General features: G+C 36.6%; 1 protein-coding gene across 1 annotated transcript; it reads left to right on the forward strand.

Annotated features, from left to right (window-relative positions):
* Positions 1 to 1850: 1850 nt before the first annotated feature.
* Positions 1851 to 18503, forward strand: LOC149084129 (uncharacterized). Its single transcript, XM_089234471.1, has one exon. It carries the CDS (start codon positions 2209 to 2211, stop codon positions 4048 to 4050), a length of 1842 nt encoding a protein of 613 aa, XP_089090597.1. The 5' UTR covers positions 1851 to 2208; the 3' UTR covers positions 4051 to 18503.
* The last annotated feature ends 636 nt before the right edge of the window (positions 18504 to 19139 follow it).

Consider the following 19139-nt stretch of genomic DNA (forward strand, 5'->3'; position numbering starts at 1 on the left):
AGTTTTGGTTCCTTGGGTGTCCGTTATCGAGAGGTTCTACTGCATCAATCAAGCAAGTAATTGGCAGTTCATCATATTTACCAATGCGAGCTTGGGATTATATATTATGTGTACATAATCACCGGCAACGGTGATGATAAATTCTCGATTTATGAACGAAAACTCATAAATTAGAGTTTGAAAAAAAATTAGTTTGCTTGATTTTACCGTCCTCTGTCGAGAGTGTCCGCTAACGGGGAGTACATTAAAGTTCTATTCCACGATACCGGGAATTCGAAAAGTGTCTATTAACGGGAGTTGTCCGTTAAGGGAGGTTCTACTCTATATTCTTGAAAAAAGATGTTCTGATAGCACGCTAGGTGTACAGTTCTGATTATAGCGTGTTTGGTAAAGACAATGCGTCTAGAACATAGGTTGATGATTGAAACTGCAAATATAATTAATTTTTTTTTCTTGCCTCGTTTGATACCATTTATCTCCCAAAAGTTGAAGTGCTCGCATAGAGGGCAGCCACTAGCGGCGGAGGGGGAGGGGGGACGTGGGTCTGGGGCACCGGGCGCCGGAGGCACAGGAAGCGCAAATTTCACCGTTTTATCTCTCCTCCATTACAAAGAGGAACCAAACTGTGTGCTCCTCCCGGCTGACCAGAAGCATCTAGTTGCGGCCCTCCTCGCATACGGTCATTTTTAACGTTTCCAAAATGCACATAATGATCATTTTCATCGCGTCAAGTTTGTGATTTCGGGGAATTATTTCGATTTTCAAAAGTTTTATATCATGTTCCCTCGCATTTAGCCAAACATGTAGTGAAAATCAAGAGATACCAGTTTTTTCTTTCGAATGTTGGGGTTTGGTCCGTTCTCGGTCTGGTCTGTGTCGGGAATATAGCAAGATTTCATAAGGATTCCAATATCGCAATCAAACAAATTCGATCATCCCCCATCAATCCAAAATTCGATAGATTCTCAAAATATAGATATTTAAGAATTTTCCAGAATCTGGAAATGCTCGATAATGTGGAAGAAAAACAGTAATACAAACAAAATATTATAATGAATTTTTACAGAATTGTCCCTCCTCCCTACATAAGGAAAGTGCCGCAGTTGCCCTTGCAGGAATCAGGCCTTGCCTCACAAATCAGGTCTAGCGCCATGGGCAATTTACTACCTAGTGAGTTGTGCCGGAAGTGTAAGTGTATGTACCTAACAGTTTGTGGCGACGGTGTTGCTCAAACCCGAGTCCCCACGTTCCGAGTTCATCATCATGAACCACTCTCTACCACCACAGCGGCACCCTCATTTATGCAGTCCTTTCCCAACAGTACTTAGATTTTTGAATGCAAACATCTCAGCGAGTACTGTACCGGGAAATTAGCCACGCACCCTAAAAGCCATGACGCCCACTTTGAAAACCACCGCCACACTAATTCACCTTGAATTTTGTCTCAAATTCAACAGGTAGAGTGAGTTTTGTCTTCAAAATGTCAGAAAAGTAAACATTCTTTTCAAAATGATTTCCTTTCAGTGATACAACTCGTTAAAACGGCACACATGGGCAACGCGATTCAGTAAATTTTTATTCATTATTTTTTCAAGGATATCCAAAAGGGTGTAGAAAGCTATTGCGGTTAAGACTCATTTTTTAACCAGGACACGCCGAAAACAGCCACAGAGGAGGACGATCAATCGCTGGCAGTATCCTATTTCCTGACGGGAGAGACATCTTCCGAAACGCGATCTGATTGGCCGTCGCTCGCCCGCTGCCAACAGCGCGCGTCCGTATGAACGTAGCCTTTATTTTCTGTGCATACGTTTGACAGGAACTGGGATAACAATCTTCAATATGGCTGCCCGTGTTTGAACTTTTTTTTTTTTCTTTCCTTTTTTTGTGGTGCGTTTTTTTTTATTGTTTATGTTCGTCCTGAGATGATTATTGTTTGAGAGGGAGTCTCTCTCGAATAATAATATTCCGATGCGATTGTTAATTTGAAACCACAAATGCTCAAGAAAGTCATTCAAAAATGATACGGTGAGAAGGGGTGCCAAGGAACCAAATATCTCTAGCCATTATTATTTTTTTTTTTGAGATTGTTGATTACTTTTGGAAACAATTGTTTACCTTTTTTTTTTGTTTGTTTATTTATTTTTTTTTTAATTTTTTTTTTTTAAAACCCAAAGCTCTTAATTTCTCCCCCCGTTTAATAATCCAATGGAGATTTCGGAAGCCAATGCTGCTAACAAGGGTATGTACAATGTTACTTACATAACTTACGAAGAAAACGGTAAAGTTAGCGTCGAGCATTCGTACAGGAATCCGGACGTCGAGGCGTTCCTCAGCACGGTGGCTAACGTGGAGAATTCCGGCGGTGCTCAGAATATCATCTATGCTGATATAAGCCACAACGACCTCTTCCAGAGTATCGCCACGAATCAGGCTAATCAGGGCTGTAATAACAACAATACTAACACCGCCACCAACAACAGCGCTTTGGTGGCAGTGACTCCAGTGGTGGCTGCGGCCGTGGCGGCTAACACGAACATGAGGGAGGAAGCGCGTGAGAAGTGCGAGGAGCTCCAGCAGATGAGGTGCATACCCAGCTCTAGTTTCAACCGGAGTATACTGTTGAACCCGCACCCGCAGTACGCGCTGGTGCCGGAGCTGCCGAAGGACTTGCGTACTCAGTGTTACCCGACCATCCAGCAGCAGCAGCAACAACAACAACACCAGCCTTCGGTTCACGCTTGCAAGGAGTGTAACGCCACCTTCGAGGACATGGCGGGTCTCCGGAAGCACGCGGAGCTTCACGAGAAGAAGAAGAACTTTATATGTGAGATTTGCAACCATGGTTTCACGTCTAAGATCAACTTGGATAAACACAGACTTACCCATACTGGTGTTAGGAATCATGTGTGCGACGTGTGTAGTGCGAGATTCGCCCAGAAATCACATCTGCAGAAACATTACATGTTGCACACAGGTGAAGCACCGTTCGTGTGTGAGATCTGTAAGAAGAGATTCCGTCAGAAGTATCACCTGCAGTGTCACCATTATCTTCATACTGGCGAGCGGCCGTACCGATGCGAGGTTTGCGAGATGGGTTTTATACGTAAAGTGGGGCTTCAGAAACACCGCCTTACACACTCTAACGAGAAGCCTCACGTGTGCACTATCTGTAATAAGGGCTTCAAGCAGAAATATAATTTGCAGAGGCACATGTCCTTCCACGCTGTGACTAAGAGGCAGTTCTGTAAAGTGTGCAGTCGTAGCTTTTCGAGGAGCGTCGATTACTTCAAGCATGTGTTGACCCATTCGCCTAATGCCCACGTCGAGAAACCGTTTGTCTGTGATATATGTTCTCAGGCTTTTAGTCAAAAGTCTTACCTCCGCAACCATTATATCTTACACAATGTTAAGAAGCCGTACTCGTGCTCTGAGTGCACCAGAACTTTCATGCGCAAGATTGATTTCAAAAGACACTACGCTACTCACAATTCAGTACCCAGTGTTATGGACAAGAGCGGGATGAGCGCTGTGCATGCTAACATCCACAACACGATAGAGAAAAATGCTGCTGCGATGCATGGTAGCTTGCACGGTACGATCGACGAAAGTGCTTTGAATCTGAATGCCACTCACAGCATGGCGGTTGACAACAAGAGTGGCTTGAATGTGACTCACGCGAGTCTGCATACCACGATAGATGAGAACGCCCTGAACCTGAACATCACCCACAACAACATGCACAGTACTGTCAATGAGAGCGCGCTGAACTTGAACGTCGCCGCGCACGGTAGTTTGCATGGCTCCGTTGAACAGAAACCTCTGAGCGGCTCTCATGGTAACTTACGGGACGTTATGAATGAGAACGCTTTGAATCTGAACGCTGCGCATAATAACGAGATGCATGAGTCTGTCGACGAAAAGAGCACTTTGGCCGGTATGCGTATGGACGAGAATGCTCTGAACGTGAACGCGCCGTCCGATGGTATCCACAGTACCATCGACAAGAGCGTTTTGAATCTTGAATCGCATAGAAACGAGCAAAAATGATTCACCGATTTCTCCATGATGCTTAAAGAGTGTGTGAAAAAAGTCTCTTTTTTTCAGAAATGAACAAAATAGCGGTGATGGGTCTGATCAAATTCGTTAATGAAAAATTTTTTTCTTTCCCCCTTTGAAAAAAGTGCACGTTGATCGGTACTTCAATGCACAAAGTATCGATAGGTTATTATCATGTATAACGCTAGCGGAGCATCAAAAATAATGAATGTAAAAAACTTATTTTTCATCGAAACTCGTGTAATATATATTTATGGATTTATAAACTGTATGTTTCGTACATGTATGAAGAAATCAAAAATACCGTTATATATATTATATAAATATATTTTTAAATTGATTTTTTTTTTCAATTATATTATTTTCATCGCATGAGCATGTATGAGTAATCGCGTATAGTACAAGTTAGTAGCATGGTATATATATATATATATATATATGTTATAATATGTATTTTGTTTTCGATATCGGTCAAATGATTAGTTAATTCCTATCAAAATTTAGATATTTTCCATTTTTGTACCGTTTTATCCTCCGCTAATCCGTTTCGGATTTGATTCATTGTAATTTCTTTTTTCTTCTCCCGCTTTATTATTTTGTGATTTCTATAGACTTGTTCTGTGAAATGAAACTTAATTTACTGATTTCTAACATTTATTATCATACATTTAAATTTCAGCTTCTTAATCATGTATCTTTTTTTGGTTATAACGCTAATATAATGGTTTAATCGCCGGGTTTCATGTGAGAATCGAGACCTAGTCGCTGCGGTTGTCCGTATTAAAAAAGAAAAAGGTGTTAATCTCTATGATTTGGCTGGTTTAATTTTTATCGAGAATGCAATAATTCTGTTGTTTTATTTGTCAATTGAATTACTGAAAATTTGCGACGAGGGATATATTTCTGTATGAGCAACCAGGGAATTTGCATTAGGCCCAAAGAGTTTGGAGGGGCCCTTCATTTTTTTAACATAAATTCATTGACTAATGACCTTATTCGCAGGGACCTTATAATACGGTTTGCTAATGACACTGTTATGCCGAACTTGGGTCCTGTTAGCGACCATATTTTTAAAGACTGGATTAAGATGAACCTTTGAGTAATTGAATATTACTGAAATCTTCAACCTGCTGCTTGTGAGTACTGTCTTTGCTCAACTCTTGTTCTATAGTTTAAACATATGGAGTTGCTATCTGTTGGTGCTCGTGATGTGTTAACAATGTTGATGACAGGAGTTTTTTTTTGATTAAGAGATGAGAATAACACCTTTTGATTATAAGTATGAAATGTAGGTTACTTATTGGTTGTGGCATACAGATTTTTTGGTGGCTTTTTCATTTGTCGTGATGAATGTTGGATAGTTTTGGCGAATTCTCTTACGTTATTAAAATCAGTGTTTTTCTTTACATGAAACGACTCTTCAGGGGGGTCTTAATCTTCACAAAATACAAATTAGTGAAACCATAAATTTTGACATTTGATTTCTTTTGTGATAAATCAAATACTGTATGTACTCGTGTATAAGCTGATTCTCCCCTAATTTGAGTACTACCAAAATGATATAATACTATTATATATATATAATAGTTCATTTTGCTATGGAAGGGGAGGCAGTGAGATAAAACTTGTGCTGAACTCAAAAACTGCCCCGTGTATAAGCCGACCCTCTTAATATATGAGAGATTTTTTGAATGAAAAAAAAAACTCGGCTTGCAAACAAGTACATGCGGTAGATTGTTTCACTTTCCGCAAAATTACTTTATTTTCACAAAAGAGAAAAGTTTTCAACCTTATAACTACCAAAAAATATTTTGAGAGTCCCCCGCTATTGGGGGAAAAGATTACCTGTCCCTTATCATAGCATCGTAGGCAGGACTTGACGAATTGAAAATTAGATGCCATCCAAATTTCTTAAGAACAGATTATTTTTTTTTTTTAAACAGTAAATGCAGGAATTTTTTTCTTCAAAGTCTAGAGTTTTTCTTAGAAAGAGAGGTTTGACTATAAAATTTTAGGTACAATATATTTTTTCCAGTCACTATGGCCATCTGTGATTTTCTAAGCCCTGATCTTAGGTATTCACTTGTGTGATACAGTGTGAAACTGTTTGTTTGGAAGGGCTTACCTTAAAGGCATCACACTTTTCTCTTTTTGAGGAAAATTTCATTTTTTCAATCATAATAAGGCAGGGCTTGACAAATCAAATACTCAAGTTGCAGTTGGGTTTTCGCTTAGGAAAAACTGCTCTAAATAATGTTTTTAAACTTTTCTGGGACTTGATGACTCACTCCATCCCATGTTAAAAGACGTACTGTGATGAAATCAGAACATTTTAAACTTTTAGACTTCAATTTAGCAGTTATATATAGAGAATTTTAGGCCCAAATACAAATTTTTTTTGGTCACCATAGCAACCTTTCACCTGCGATTTTTCAGGCCCTGTTTTTTTGTATGAGAAATCGAGGAAATAATTTTTTCCCCATGATCTGATGACCTTTTTCTATGTTGGTAGAAACACATCATTCCAAAAATTTTGCATCATCCTAAACCTTCTGATCACACATGGAAAATCATTCTGGCCCCCTTTGATTCATCACAACCTGCATTAAAGCTGTCAATTTTTTAAATATAATGGGAAAATTCGCTTCAATGGCAACCTGGGCTGGCGGCAAGTGAAAAAGTTGTCAAAAAAAAAAGGTTCATAACTGATAAGTACTTTTGGGTTAACAACAAATCATAATTTTATCTTCACCTGCATTAAGTAAAAAAAATTAAATTTCACACAATTCTGGCTGAAATTTTGATTCGCTGCAGCGAATAAACACTCTTGATCTTGCTGTCTATGTACAGTTGTAATTATTCCATTATACATATAACATTTATATTATTTGTACATTGGTGGTGACAGAAAACGTTTTTCACCTCGCCGTGCAGTTGAATCTGGGTATAGCGAACTTGAGACATTCATTATAACGGGGCTGACTGTGTATTGTATAAATTAAAATTGATTAATATTGTGTTTTCGTGCATGTCATTTTTTTTTGTATTTCCAAAAAACTTAACGATATATATATTATATTTAGTTGTTAGCTCTTATCACATTTAGAGTCTATATATATATTATTTTGCCCCTCCCCCCCTTTTTTATTTAGTTTATGAGTATATATATATATATGATCAAATCGCTAGGCGCACTTTTATTTTCGTGACTAAATCTGCCTCAACGTGTGCTTTTCTTGTATATACAATTTATATATATGAACATCAGTTTTATTATGATTACTAAGTTTTCGTTTTTGTTTACGCTGTGTGTTTGCATGTACCCACCACCCTCCCGTTATGCATCAAATTTTGCTTTATATGTATTGTTTCCTGTTTTCCATGCTTCGATGATGATTGTGGTCTCTAGCGGCTGATGTAGGGTGCAGATTTTTTTTTTTATAAAATTAGATTTCACTTAATGATATATGACTATGTTTGTGTTGGTGCTGCAATTTATGATTCATTATTAACGTCACCATTGTCTTTTAAAGGCTGGATCTTTGCTATGTGTGCTCAGGCTTGCACTTGTAAGTTATTTACTGAGGTTCTGCTAATGTGGATGAGACAACAAGTTAGATGAGTAACAAGTCAGTTTCTTGAGAGGATCAGGTAGATACTGGTGTAAATCCAGAGGGTGGCTATCATCTTCCCCTAAAGATTCGAAAAATATGGGGGAAAATTGGTCTGTTCTGTAAAATATGGGATGATTCAATGGACCTTTGCAATAAGTCACTTCCTTTCTGACACATCGCCTGGATCTGCATCTGGTCCTCCACGCTCTTCGTCATGCATCTTGAATCGAGCATGGCGGAAAGTTGTGGCACTGCTGTTGTAACTGGTTTGCACAGTTATATAAAAGAAGAGTAGAAAAAGTTCTCTTCTGGTAAGTGATTCCTGATATACATAGTGTGGATCCACCTTTTTCTAAATCCTTCAAACATTTTACCTTGTATGTCACTAGTATAAAATAGGGCCTGAAGAGACTCATTAACCCACTTTGATGTTGAACTGGACATTCGAAAGACTTTAATTCTGCGAATTCAACACCTTCCCCCTGATGCTTGAAAGGAAGGCTGATATATTAATGTTGCCACTTCTTGAACATGAAGCAAAAATGTTTTTCCTGATACAGCCGAACTCTGGTTTACCGAATCAGATAAAACTGACATTTTTATTCGTCAAATTGAGAGAAATCAGTGTTAAAACTTGGATACATGCACAGAAAGTTTTAAAAAATTTGTTAAATTGAGGGATTGGGTGAATCAAGAGTCTGTACTATCAGAGCTCAACTGTATAAAAAAAATACTCTCGAATGCGATGGGGGGTAAACTATTGCAAATTGGGATAGCGAGGGAGACTTTCATGCTAACGTGGGTTGATTATATAATAAGGAGTGGAAGGCTACATTTTTAGGAGCAGTCGAAACTGGTTTTGAGGAGAGCTTGACAAATCATAAAAAAATAATAATTTAGGAACCGGATTGCAAACTTCAAAAAATTTTGAATTTTTACATTTCTTAACTGTTTAAGCGGCAATGATGAGATATCTTGCCTTGAAAAAAGCCCCTTATTTTAACATTGCAGCCAAAATACTTTGCAAAAAATGATTCCTCGATGGAAAACTTTTCCTTATACCATCTTAGTTTGTACCTGCTGAAAATCGGAAGAAAGCCTACTTCATTAAAACAAATATGGTATGCTAAAGGGCGAGGGGCGGTTTATTGATTTCTAATTGCTGCTTAAAAGGTTAATGTGACAGGAACAGCTTAAGATGCTCAATCAATGGCCGTTCATATCCCTGGATCATTGATTGAGATCATCTTGCAATGATTTGCAGCCAGCTCCTTCTTAACGTTAAGATGATGCCAGAGATATTCTGCATCATCATAAAGAGGCTAAGCAATCGTCAAATTTTAAGGATCCCAGTGACCTTTCCTGTTATTTTGTGACGATCTCTTTCCCTCAAGTTTTAATAGTGATCTTTCTATTTTGGGTCATGCATGCTGATATAAGTTACAAAATTATTGCATTGTTTCCTAGCTCTGATTATACCAATCACGAGAGAAAAGGTGCCAATATAATTTTCTTTTACTTGCCAAGGTGATTTGGCACCTTAGATTTGTCAAGCCCTAGTCGTAATAATATATGCAAGATACCTCTGTCCGTGGCCAGAACTAGGCACTGCAATTTGACAGTAGGAAACAAGGGTGTTTATCTTCATTATCGTAAAACTGTACAGTCCAATGAAGATTTTACCGCTTGAGTTCGATAACCTTTCGTTTATTTGCAGCCCAGTGTTTGTTGATCTGCGAAAGGGTTGAAAATGAAATTATTGATTTATATAATGAGGGTGGCATTGTTGAATTTTTTATCAGCACAGGAAAAAGGGTAACTCAAAAACCAGTGTCTGACTGCCGTAATGTTTTTGAATCGCTCTCTAGAGCAGTGGTTCTCAATCTTTGGAATCCTTCAGCCTGGTCAATTTATTTTTTGGGACTAGAATGTGCTGTCCTACACAATGGGAGGGGAAAATGAATTGCAAATCACTCATGCCCCGATTTGACTGTCAGGACCTGGCTGTTGAGAAATGCTTCTCTAGAGAGTATTATTCCATGTTGTAAATCACACCATTTGTTCATTGGTTGAAAGTATTTGGGGTTATGCAATTTATCTTGTAATTACAAATAATTCACGTTTAATCTCAAGATTTTTTTTTTCGATATAAGAAAACAAAATAATTGATGATTGTAAAAAGGATTTATACATGAATCAAACTATCGCAAACTAAAATACATTCTTCATTGAGCTAATATATGATATCAGAATGTAGCGCCCTCTGAACTGCTTGACTTCATATTGTACTGACAATGCATTGTGAATCTTTGTTAACTACCATGACAAATTTTGCCACCTTTTTTTTTTCTATGTGTGACCAGTAAATGTCTGTAATACATATATTGATTCATATGACATATCGTAAATTAGTTTTGTATGACATGGATGACGGGAAATCGCAATATATATTTTAATCAAATTTTTTGTTCGCTTCAAAGTGCATGGTTATGCTGGAAATTAATTGCTTTGTATATTTTTTGTTTATTTATTATTACTTTCTTCGGTTTCTTTGAAATTTTATGATTTATAACTGCCAGAAAATTGATTTGACGTGAAATTGGAAATCAAAATGATCAATTTTACCGTGTGGAAGAAATGCGACAAAATCATTGTTTAGTATTTTATTTGAAAGTTTTTGTGTTCTGAGTCATCTTCATGGAAATCTCTGTTATGGTAAAATAGATGAAAAAAATTGTCAAACATCCTTGTATTAATCGATGAGCAGGGCCGCAATTAGATGCTTGGCTGGGCAAGCATGTATTTTGGCGTCTCCCTTGTAGTTTCCAAAGCAGAATGCTTTACATTGTTCTGAAACGAGCCCTCAACTAACTGGAAATGATCTGCTGTAAAAACTCCCACAATAACCTTCTCAACACTTTTCTTGAGATTGTTCTGCAGCAGCACTGATTGTTCTCAGACCTATGTTATAGTTTTTGGTATATTTTGCTTTGGGACTTGTAATGGTGAAGAAGTTAAAAGATGAAATTTGTGACCCCTCTGGTCCAGCACTACACTTGCCTGCTACCTTCTAGTTGTGGTCCTGCCCACGAGCGTCGAAACTGATAGCAATACTCGACGATAAAAAATTGATATTTGTGTACATGAAGTTAATGTATAGTATTTTAACAAGTACATATGAATATTACTTCTGAAGACACAATGCTTTACACTGGGAAAAATGCTTCGTGGATAGCTTAAGGGTTACCAGATTTCCAACTTGTCGAATACAGACACTCGTGCTGAGATCACCTCTAAAGCATTATGGACCTACGGACCATGAAATGAACTGTAGGCAGGGCGGTTCTTGCATGAGCACACAGGCACATGCTTAGGGCCCATAAATTGGCTGCGTTTTGTATTTTAGGCACAGCCCACATGCCCTTTTCCTTCCATATGTCTCTGATTCAAATAAGACTACATATAAGAGGCCCTCCAAAAATTTATATTTGCCCAGGACGCAAACTTAAAAAGGAACAGGCTGTGACTGGAGAGGGGGAGAGGGCCTTTAATGATGACATTGAGGCTTGTACAAGATTTGGAGTTCTCTGGCGTATATCAAGACTACCCTGCTTGGGTGAGCTCATACATTAAGACAGCCATATGGGTGACCTTATAATCTGGATGAATGTAGGACATATTCAGCCAATTACCTTACAGTTGGCCAAATAAGCATGATCAAAGTGAGGTCGTTGCAAGCAAATGGCAGCCAATTCCAGACCATTACATATTACTATTGACTGGATATAACTAAGTTATGTCGATTCAGCTCATATTTTTGCTTTGTGTTTGAAATTTTAATTGAAAACAATTAATTCAGTTTTCTCACTCAGAATCGAATGACGTTTAAAAAATGTTTCACTTAATTTAAGGGAGCTTCTATAAGTATGAACATATGAAAGCGGATATACATACCATGGAAATACAAAACATGGATGTCTGGTAACCCTAATGTAACAAAATTTATAGTTCTGATTAAATTCATCACGATTCATTTTTGCATCATCAATCTGATGTGATGACAGATACAGATTCCTTCATGTGGTGTGGATTACAAGTTGAAACTACATTGTTGGTTGAACATCATATAAATGACTGCCACATATTGTGCATTTGTCATGAAATGTATGCATCAGATAATGAATGACGATTTCAAAAGAGATCGATCATCCAGAGAGTGTTACTAAGAAATATTTACTGATTAATTTTTTCTCTTGAACGCTTAAGTTGTAATGAAAAAAAAATCCAAATCCATCAGAGGGCTTCTTTGAATTGCTTGACATTTTGATCCAGTTATTTTCTCATTGATAGCTTATGACCATCGCTTTTATTTAGTTTTTTCGGGGAGCTCCCTGCACATCCAGTATTTAGCATGTAAATTCTTCAGTTTCTGGGTGTAGAATGTTGTCGATGCTGTTAATCTACAATTATGCTGATCAACCATTTCCCTCCATCCTCCCAAAAAATGGACAAGAATGACCCATTTTTGGCTAGTAAGCGTTGGCATAGTGAAAGAAAAAGGCATCAAAATTCCATCCTGGATGTAATTCTACATTTTTGCGTTTATCTCAACTTTACCTAGAGCAGGGGTTGACAAATCCCAGTTGCCAGGTCACCATGACAACTATAAAATCTGTATTGGCACCTAAAAATTTTCTTTGTGATTGCTAACTAGGACCTATGAATAACAAAAATTTTCTGATTTCATGAAAGTGTCTTTTAACATAGGAAAAGGACATTATTTACGTCCAATTCCAAACAAGATTCGAAAAAATATTGCTGTAGAAGGATTTATCGTTATATCGAGTATTGTTGTTGTGAGGTTGCACTGCATATGTATCTGTTTTCTTGGACATGGTAAATAAATTGAGCATAAGCGCAGTGCCGTCTTAGTGCATGGGTCCACCCGGGGGCCTCACGAAAATAAGAACTGGTAAAAATTTTCGAGAATTTCTAGGTAGGGCCTCCAAAAAATCACTTGGCCTGGGGGCCTATGATGCTCTTAAGACGGCCCTACATAAACTTTTTTTGTGACACTGAAAACCATTATTTTGATATGTCCCTCTGAAATGAGTTTTTCCTGTCATACAACCTCTATTTGGCAGTCATCTCTGCATACGGCCACTTTCTTTACGGAACGACGAGTGACCATCTTAGAGAAGTTTTACTGTAGTTTTTCTTGAGATTTAAATATTTTTTGGCTCCTAAAAAAAATTGGCTGGCACCTGAATTGTATTTTTCTTCAATTTGTCAAGCCTTGACCTAGAGTGTTTGTGCGCAATTATTTTTGATTAGCAAATAACTGAATGCATTGTATCAAATGCTAACCCAGTGTTTCTACCCAGGATTTTTGACCTGTGGGAGAAACAACAAGAGTGAGACAGCAAAGTGTTGTGAAAATTTAGAATAGCTAGCCACACATATAAGAATGAAATCCACTCGAGATGAGGTTGGTGATTTAAAATTGCTGGGGATGACGTAGTGAAATGGCTCTGGGGTAACCGTAAGTTAAACTATATTGTCGTAGACAATTTTTTTAAATTTGACAGTACTTTTTTGTGAATGTTCATGACTGATGCTCAGAGCACCTGAACCGGAGCCAAAGGGCCTCTGATTCAGTAGGAATTCATGGGAACTGTGCCAGTCATGTTGTGGGTCTTAGTGCATTGCTTTGCCAGTGAAGCTAGTTTTGTTGTTGAGATAATGCTTCTGATGCTATCACCAATATGAGTTTAGCACAAATTATTCAAACATTTCCGTAAGCGTTAACATAAAAAAAGTATCACTCTCTGGAGGATGTAGATGTAATTGATAAGTACAGTCAACCTGTACAGAATTGGAACGTCAGTAGACTGAAATAATATGCAATAAAAGCCATAATCATTTCAATGTTTTGATTCTGTTTTAAGACAGGCTTCTGTCTCATACAGTGTCCATCTTACCCAGGTTTCAATGTATTTTTACCTGACATGTTTCAGCAGTGTTGCAATAAAATGGAAGGAATTCTGTAACTATTCATTGACCAATACAAAGTACAAAGTCCATATATTCATCATCACATTATTGATCAATAAGAGCTCTGATTTCTCATTGACACATTACAGGCAATAAATAATTGTATTTCACATACCATGAATAAATACTTAAAAATAGGGAGTAGTGAGATCAATTTCTTCTAAACGAACAGTATGGTAGTATGATGTCGACTGAGCATCACAAAACAGTTATCACAACTTCTCTTGTAGTGTTTTGTTTTTGTGTTTGTAGTTAGCTTGCAATTATGAATTTATGTTGGATATTTGTAGTTTTGATATCAAAAACCGGAAGCTAATTAATATTAACGTAATGCATGATCAAAATTTTGCTTTTTTCCCCCGTTATTTTTTGTTGTATGCTTGTGAAGTTTTTTTTATTATCATTTTTATTTTAGGTAACAATTATCTTATGTAAAATAATATATATATATTTGTGTAATTTTTTTTTATAAGAATGTTTTCCGGGGAAGTTCATTTATCGCCCTGAATCCCTGGATGAGGTGGACGTCTTATGTGTGTAACGAGAACCAATGAAACATGTAGTGGCAGCTTTTTTCTTCATTATGTTTTTTTTACCCTTTTTTTTAAAATCAAAATTTTGTGAAGTTTACATTTAAGTCGAGGGTTCTCCAAAATATGAGAATATGTGCTGTTTTTCTTTGTCATAATGGCTTATAGGTATGATTGCTCGAGACTGTAGATATCTTATAAATTCAGAAGTGTGTTGCTGTTTATATTCCCCTCCTCCAGCCCATAATATACAAATTCCGTTCCATGAATTTGTGACGAAAAAAAATGTTCTGATCAGCAAGTATAGCAAGCATCTTCAACCTGTTGCTCGGGAGCACCACCACTCTTTGCTGCTGAAGCTTCCTCTGCAATGCCAGATTTTGTGCTTGCGATCACTCGATCAACATCCCAATTAAATACCTTGTATAAATTACATTCAAGGTCTAAAATCATTCTTTTTTTTCATGCATATGTATGTCAATCCTGCTGTAAGGATGCTCTTCTTTTGATGATGGGTACAGGCAATGCTCAGGACTAGAAAAAGGTTGAAGACCTCTGGGTTCAGTCTCGGGAAGCAAAGCAGTATCACAGTTTTTTCTCCTATGGTTGAAATAAATAGCTGCGTTGTTGACATCTCGTGCTAAACAGGAAAGAATTTGGGATTTCATCGCTGGTGGAATGACAGAGAATTAATGTTCGTTACTGCATTGACACAGATGAAGAGTTTCTTTCCCAGGTTGTGTAAATTGCTATGTGCTTGTGGCATGGTCTGTTGTCGGGAATTTCTTTACTGCTGTTTGATTAGACATGTATTAAAGTAGAAGCAGGGTTGAGTTTTTTTGACACAGTATGTCTAAAACTGGTTTCAACTGTCGAAAATTGTCAAAAAGTTGTAATTATTTAAGTAGCTTTTTTTTTTGCCATGATAGGTAAGTTATATACGAGGTGAGACCGCGCGGTAAGTAAGGTGAATCACCCCCACTTTCAAAAATGTGAGTAGTTTGACATGCTGTCTCAACATCTGCGCTTGTTTTTTAAAATTTCTTGGTGGTAGTTCGTTCATTTAATAACTGTATTGTAAGAGTTGTTAGTGCATTGCCTAATGGAGCAGAAAATCAACATGAAATTCTGTTTTGAATTTGATAAAATTTGCAATGGGAAACCCGCAAAATGTGTGTGGAGATGAAGCTGTATCTCTCAAGACAGTATTTCAATTTGTGACTGGTACTAAAAGCACCAAGTTTGGTCTCCAGTAATGATTAAATGTAAAAACTGTGCATCATTGTCTGCTGAAGTCGCTAAACAACTCCATTCACTGTTGTACTTGTTTGTTGCTTAGGTAATGAGGGATAACCCCCACACAAAGTTTGGGTGTATTCAAATCCCATCACAATGGTTTGAATGATTTCATGTAGAAGATTAAATTTTTACGCTATAATTTGAAGACAAATGCCGATCTCATAACGATAACTTCTGAACTTTGCCAACATGTGTTGCCATTCTGCTCACCAGAGGTCTCCCATAATGATGCTCATCTTCAACACTGTCATGACTTTCACAGAAGCATGTGAACCACTGAATTACTGTCTTGCAAGATACAGCTTCATCTCTGAACGCATTTTGCAGCAATTCAAGGGTATCTTTGCAATTTTACCCAATTCGAAACCAAATTTTGTATCAATTCTCTGCTCAGTCACACATTACACTAACAACTCTTACGTTATTGCTACCGCATACAAAATTTTCAGCTACCTGCGAAAAATTTTGAAAACAAGCACAAATATAGGTAACATAGATGAGAGAGTAATGCTGATGTGGCAGCACATCGAGCTCTTCACATTTTCGAAAGGAGGGTGATACACCCTACTTAACAGTTGCACCTTATAGACAGAAACACTTTCATGCAGGTCGCAATATTATGTATTTTTAAAACATTTAATTTCAATTGTTAAGTGTGAAATATTTTAAATTGTTTGGTCTGTGCAGATCACTAGTCCCTCTAAGTTGCAAGGATGCACACAGGAAGAATGCTTCTGCTCATAAAATACATCAAGGGTTGATATGGCTTCTGTGCCTAAGCGAAACAGGTCAGTGCACGTAAAATAAAAATTGAAGGAATGTTGATGCAGGCTCTATTCCATAGCAAGATCAAATTCTTAGGCAGCATTTCTATATATATAACACATATTTTCATTTATTTATTATCTCAGATTGTATAACTTTAAATTTTGAGAATACTTGTGTAATCGAATGTTACTACTCAATATTCATTTAAACAAACTGAACTAGCAGGACTCATTCATCAAAGCTTTACTAGTTAGATACAGCCTCAATTGCAAAACCATTGCATCTTACAAGTCATTCTTTCTCTTGCACTATGAATAAAAAGTTATTAATCAGACAACTATATAGTGAGCATCCCTTAATGTTCTCAGATGCTCATCTGTGAGTCAAATTTGTACATCAGGTCAGTCCTTCAGTTTTATGCATCAGTTGAAAGATAGGGTCAAATATCTGCAATTCAAACGTTCAATCCCATGCCAGATGCAGAGCCTCAAAAGTGTCTTAACAATTTTCAGGCACTAAAAATGCTTAGTTGAAATCAGGATATCGGGATATAGATGTGCTGAACAAAATGGGGTTTCTTAACTGAATTTTCTCAAAATTCTTAAAAATTAAGAATAAAAAACTGGCGCAAACAATGCGAACAAACATCAACATAGCCCAATAATTTCTAGCAAATGTTCTCAACCTTTTTTGATTCATGGAGCCTTTCCAGCATATAATTTCTATGGCGGAGCCCTCTTTGACTGGAGGAGCACTTTTCTGTGTAAAATTTTTATGTCTGAACCCTGTACGCCTCTTTTTTTGTTTTTATTTACCTATCAAATTTACTGATTTATTTTAATTTCCTCGAGTCATGGCTCCATGGCGAGTAGTTGAGAACCACTGATTTATAGGAAATGACATTCAGTAATTCAATTCACATGGATTCACAGTCTTGAAAATTAAGGCTTGGAACTGTGACACTAAATCACGAGGAGGCATCACTGTATTGACATGTAAAATTTAAAACATTACTTGCAATGAATGCATATTATTTTTGATGTAGATTCACGTATTGGAATGTAATCATTTTTGTTTTCTGATGTTCAAGCCAGTTTTAAAACTGTCAAAAACCTGCATAGAAGTCTGGATATGATTATGAGAAATTGATATCTGCTGTGATTCATTTTTATTGGGGCAAAGATATTTGAGAAAATTCACCTGCTTTCCTTTAATAAATAAGTTTTAGGCCAGGATTACACTATAAAAGCTTGATAAAAGATCTCTTTCTAAACTTGGAAAAACAACTAGTAAGCTTATTGGTTATATTTGCTTGCATGTAACCGATGTAGTTATTACTTATTGGTTGCATTTTTCAAGTTTTGTAAAAGAACTTTTCTGAAACTTTTATAGTGTAATCCCGGCCTTATGTAATAAACTATTGAAGTCTTATATGTATGTTCGAAGGGCTTTGATCCTCAACTTGTGCTATTTCTTGATAGTTTTCAATAGAATAGTGGGCCAATACATGACATGCAAACATAATTTTAAAAATACAGATCTCAATGTTTAGGATCACGTATAAAGGATCTTTGGTTTTAAAATAGCTGGCCTGAAATTGTGACGATATATATTGATGATCAAAGCTGCTGCCATATGTCAAGTGTTTATGTATATCCATCTCGATTATGTACGGAAACAAAAGAAATTGCTTAATGTTTATCATAATGTTTTCTTTATTTATTTTAATGTAACAATCATTTTATGTGGCTGTGGCTGCATGTATTCTCAGGTTAATTGACGCAAACCTCATTCCTTATCGCAGACCCCTCTCGTGAACAAGAGAAAATTGCAATTATCTCATATATGTATATACGCATATATATATATAAATTGTGAAGCTATATTGTGTGCATAGTTATATATATATATTATGTATGGCTGCTATATAGCGAAAATATGTATGATAAAATAACAGAATACCTACTACTGTGCAAGAAGAAAAACAAAGTACAAAGCTTCGCAGAGGATAAAAGAATCTTGTACCGTGAAATGAACTAACCAGCCTTTTTTTTTTTGACGAATAATGACAATAACTGTTGTTTGCAATATTTGATGCTGTGAAATTTATGATGTTATGTAAAATTACATATGGATTTGAATAACCAAAATGCAATAAATAGTTAGCATACTTGTGTAACCATTGCTTCTTCTTTTCAAAAGTTGTCTAACTTTAATGTTTGACATCCATTATCCAAGAGGCGTTTATATCCAGCTGTGTATATGCTGCGTATCTTTGTGCTGCTGTAAAGTTCTATGTTTTACAAGTACTAAAATCATCAGTAGAGCCCACATTATATGCAAATACATATGTGCATATACATTTGCACATTTTGGCATTTTTTATCATTAATGCATGTAAATGCATAAAATCAAAGAATTTGCAGAATAAGTGCATATATTTTTGAAGGTTTATTTGAGCGTAATCACTTTTTTTTTATAATTTTTCAAATAAATATCACTAATAATACAGTGAAACCTTTCTTTTGTGATCACCGGTGGGACAAAAATTCGTAAAAGGTGGGTGATCGTTGATCTGGGGTTTGAAATGCATAGGCTACTTCTAATGTATGAGGAGGAAAGATTATTTGACGTAAAAGAAGGATGACTGCATCTGAGGGGCGTCTATTAAGAGGTGATTTTACTGTATTTTTTTCTGCCGCAGGTGAAATTTAGTGAATTAATAGAGATGTTTTTTGTATTTTCCAAATATGAAGTGTTTTATTTTTAAGGCTATTTCTAGTAATATGTCAAAAGTGTTCACTTTTCTAAAAAT

Source organism: Pholcus phalangioides, unplaced genomic scaffold (genome assembly GCF_987345545.1).
Source record: "Pholcus phalangioides strain wild (caught in Gottingen) unplaced genomic scaffold, Ppha-v1.0 ptg000008l_1, whole genome shotgun sequence".
Lineage (NCBI taxonomy): Eukaryota > Metazoa > Arthropoda > Arachnida > Araneae > Pholcidae > Pholcus > Pholcus phalangioides.

Bases quoted from the DNA above. Each gene is read 5' to 3' on its own strand.
- LOC149084129 (XM_089234471.1), top strand. From the start codon at position 2,209: ATGGAGATTTCGGAAGCCAATGCTGCTAACAAGGGTATGTACAATGTT.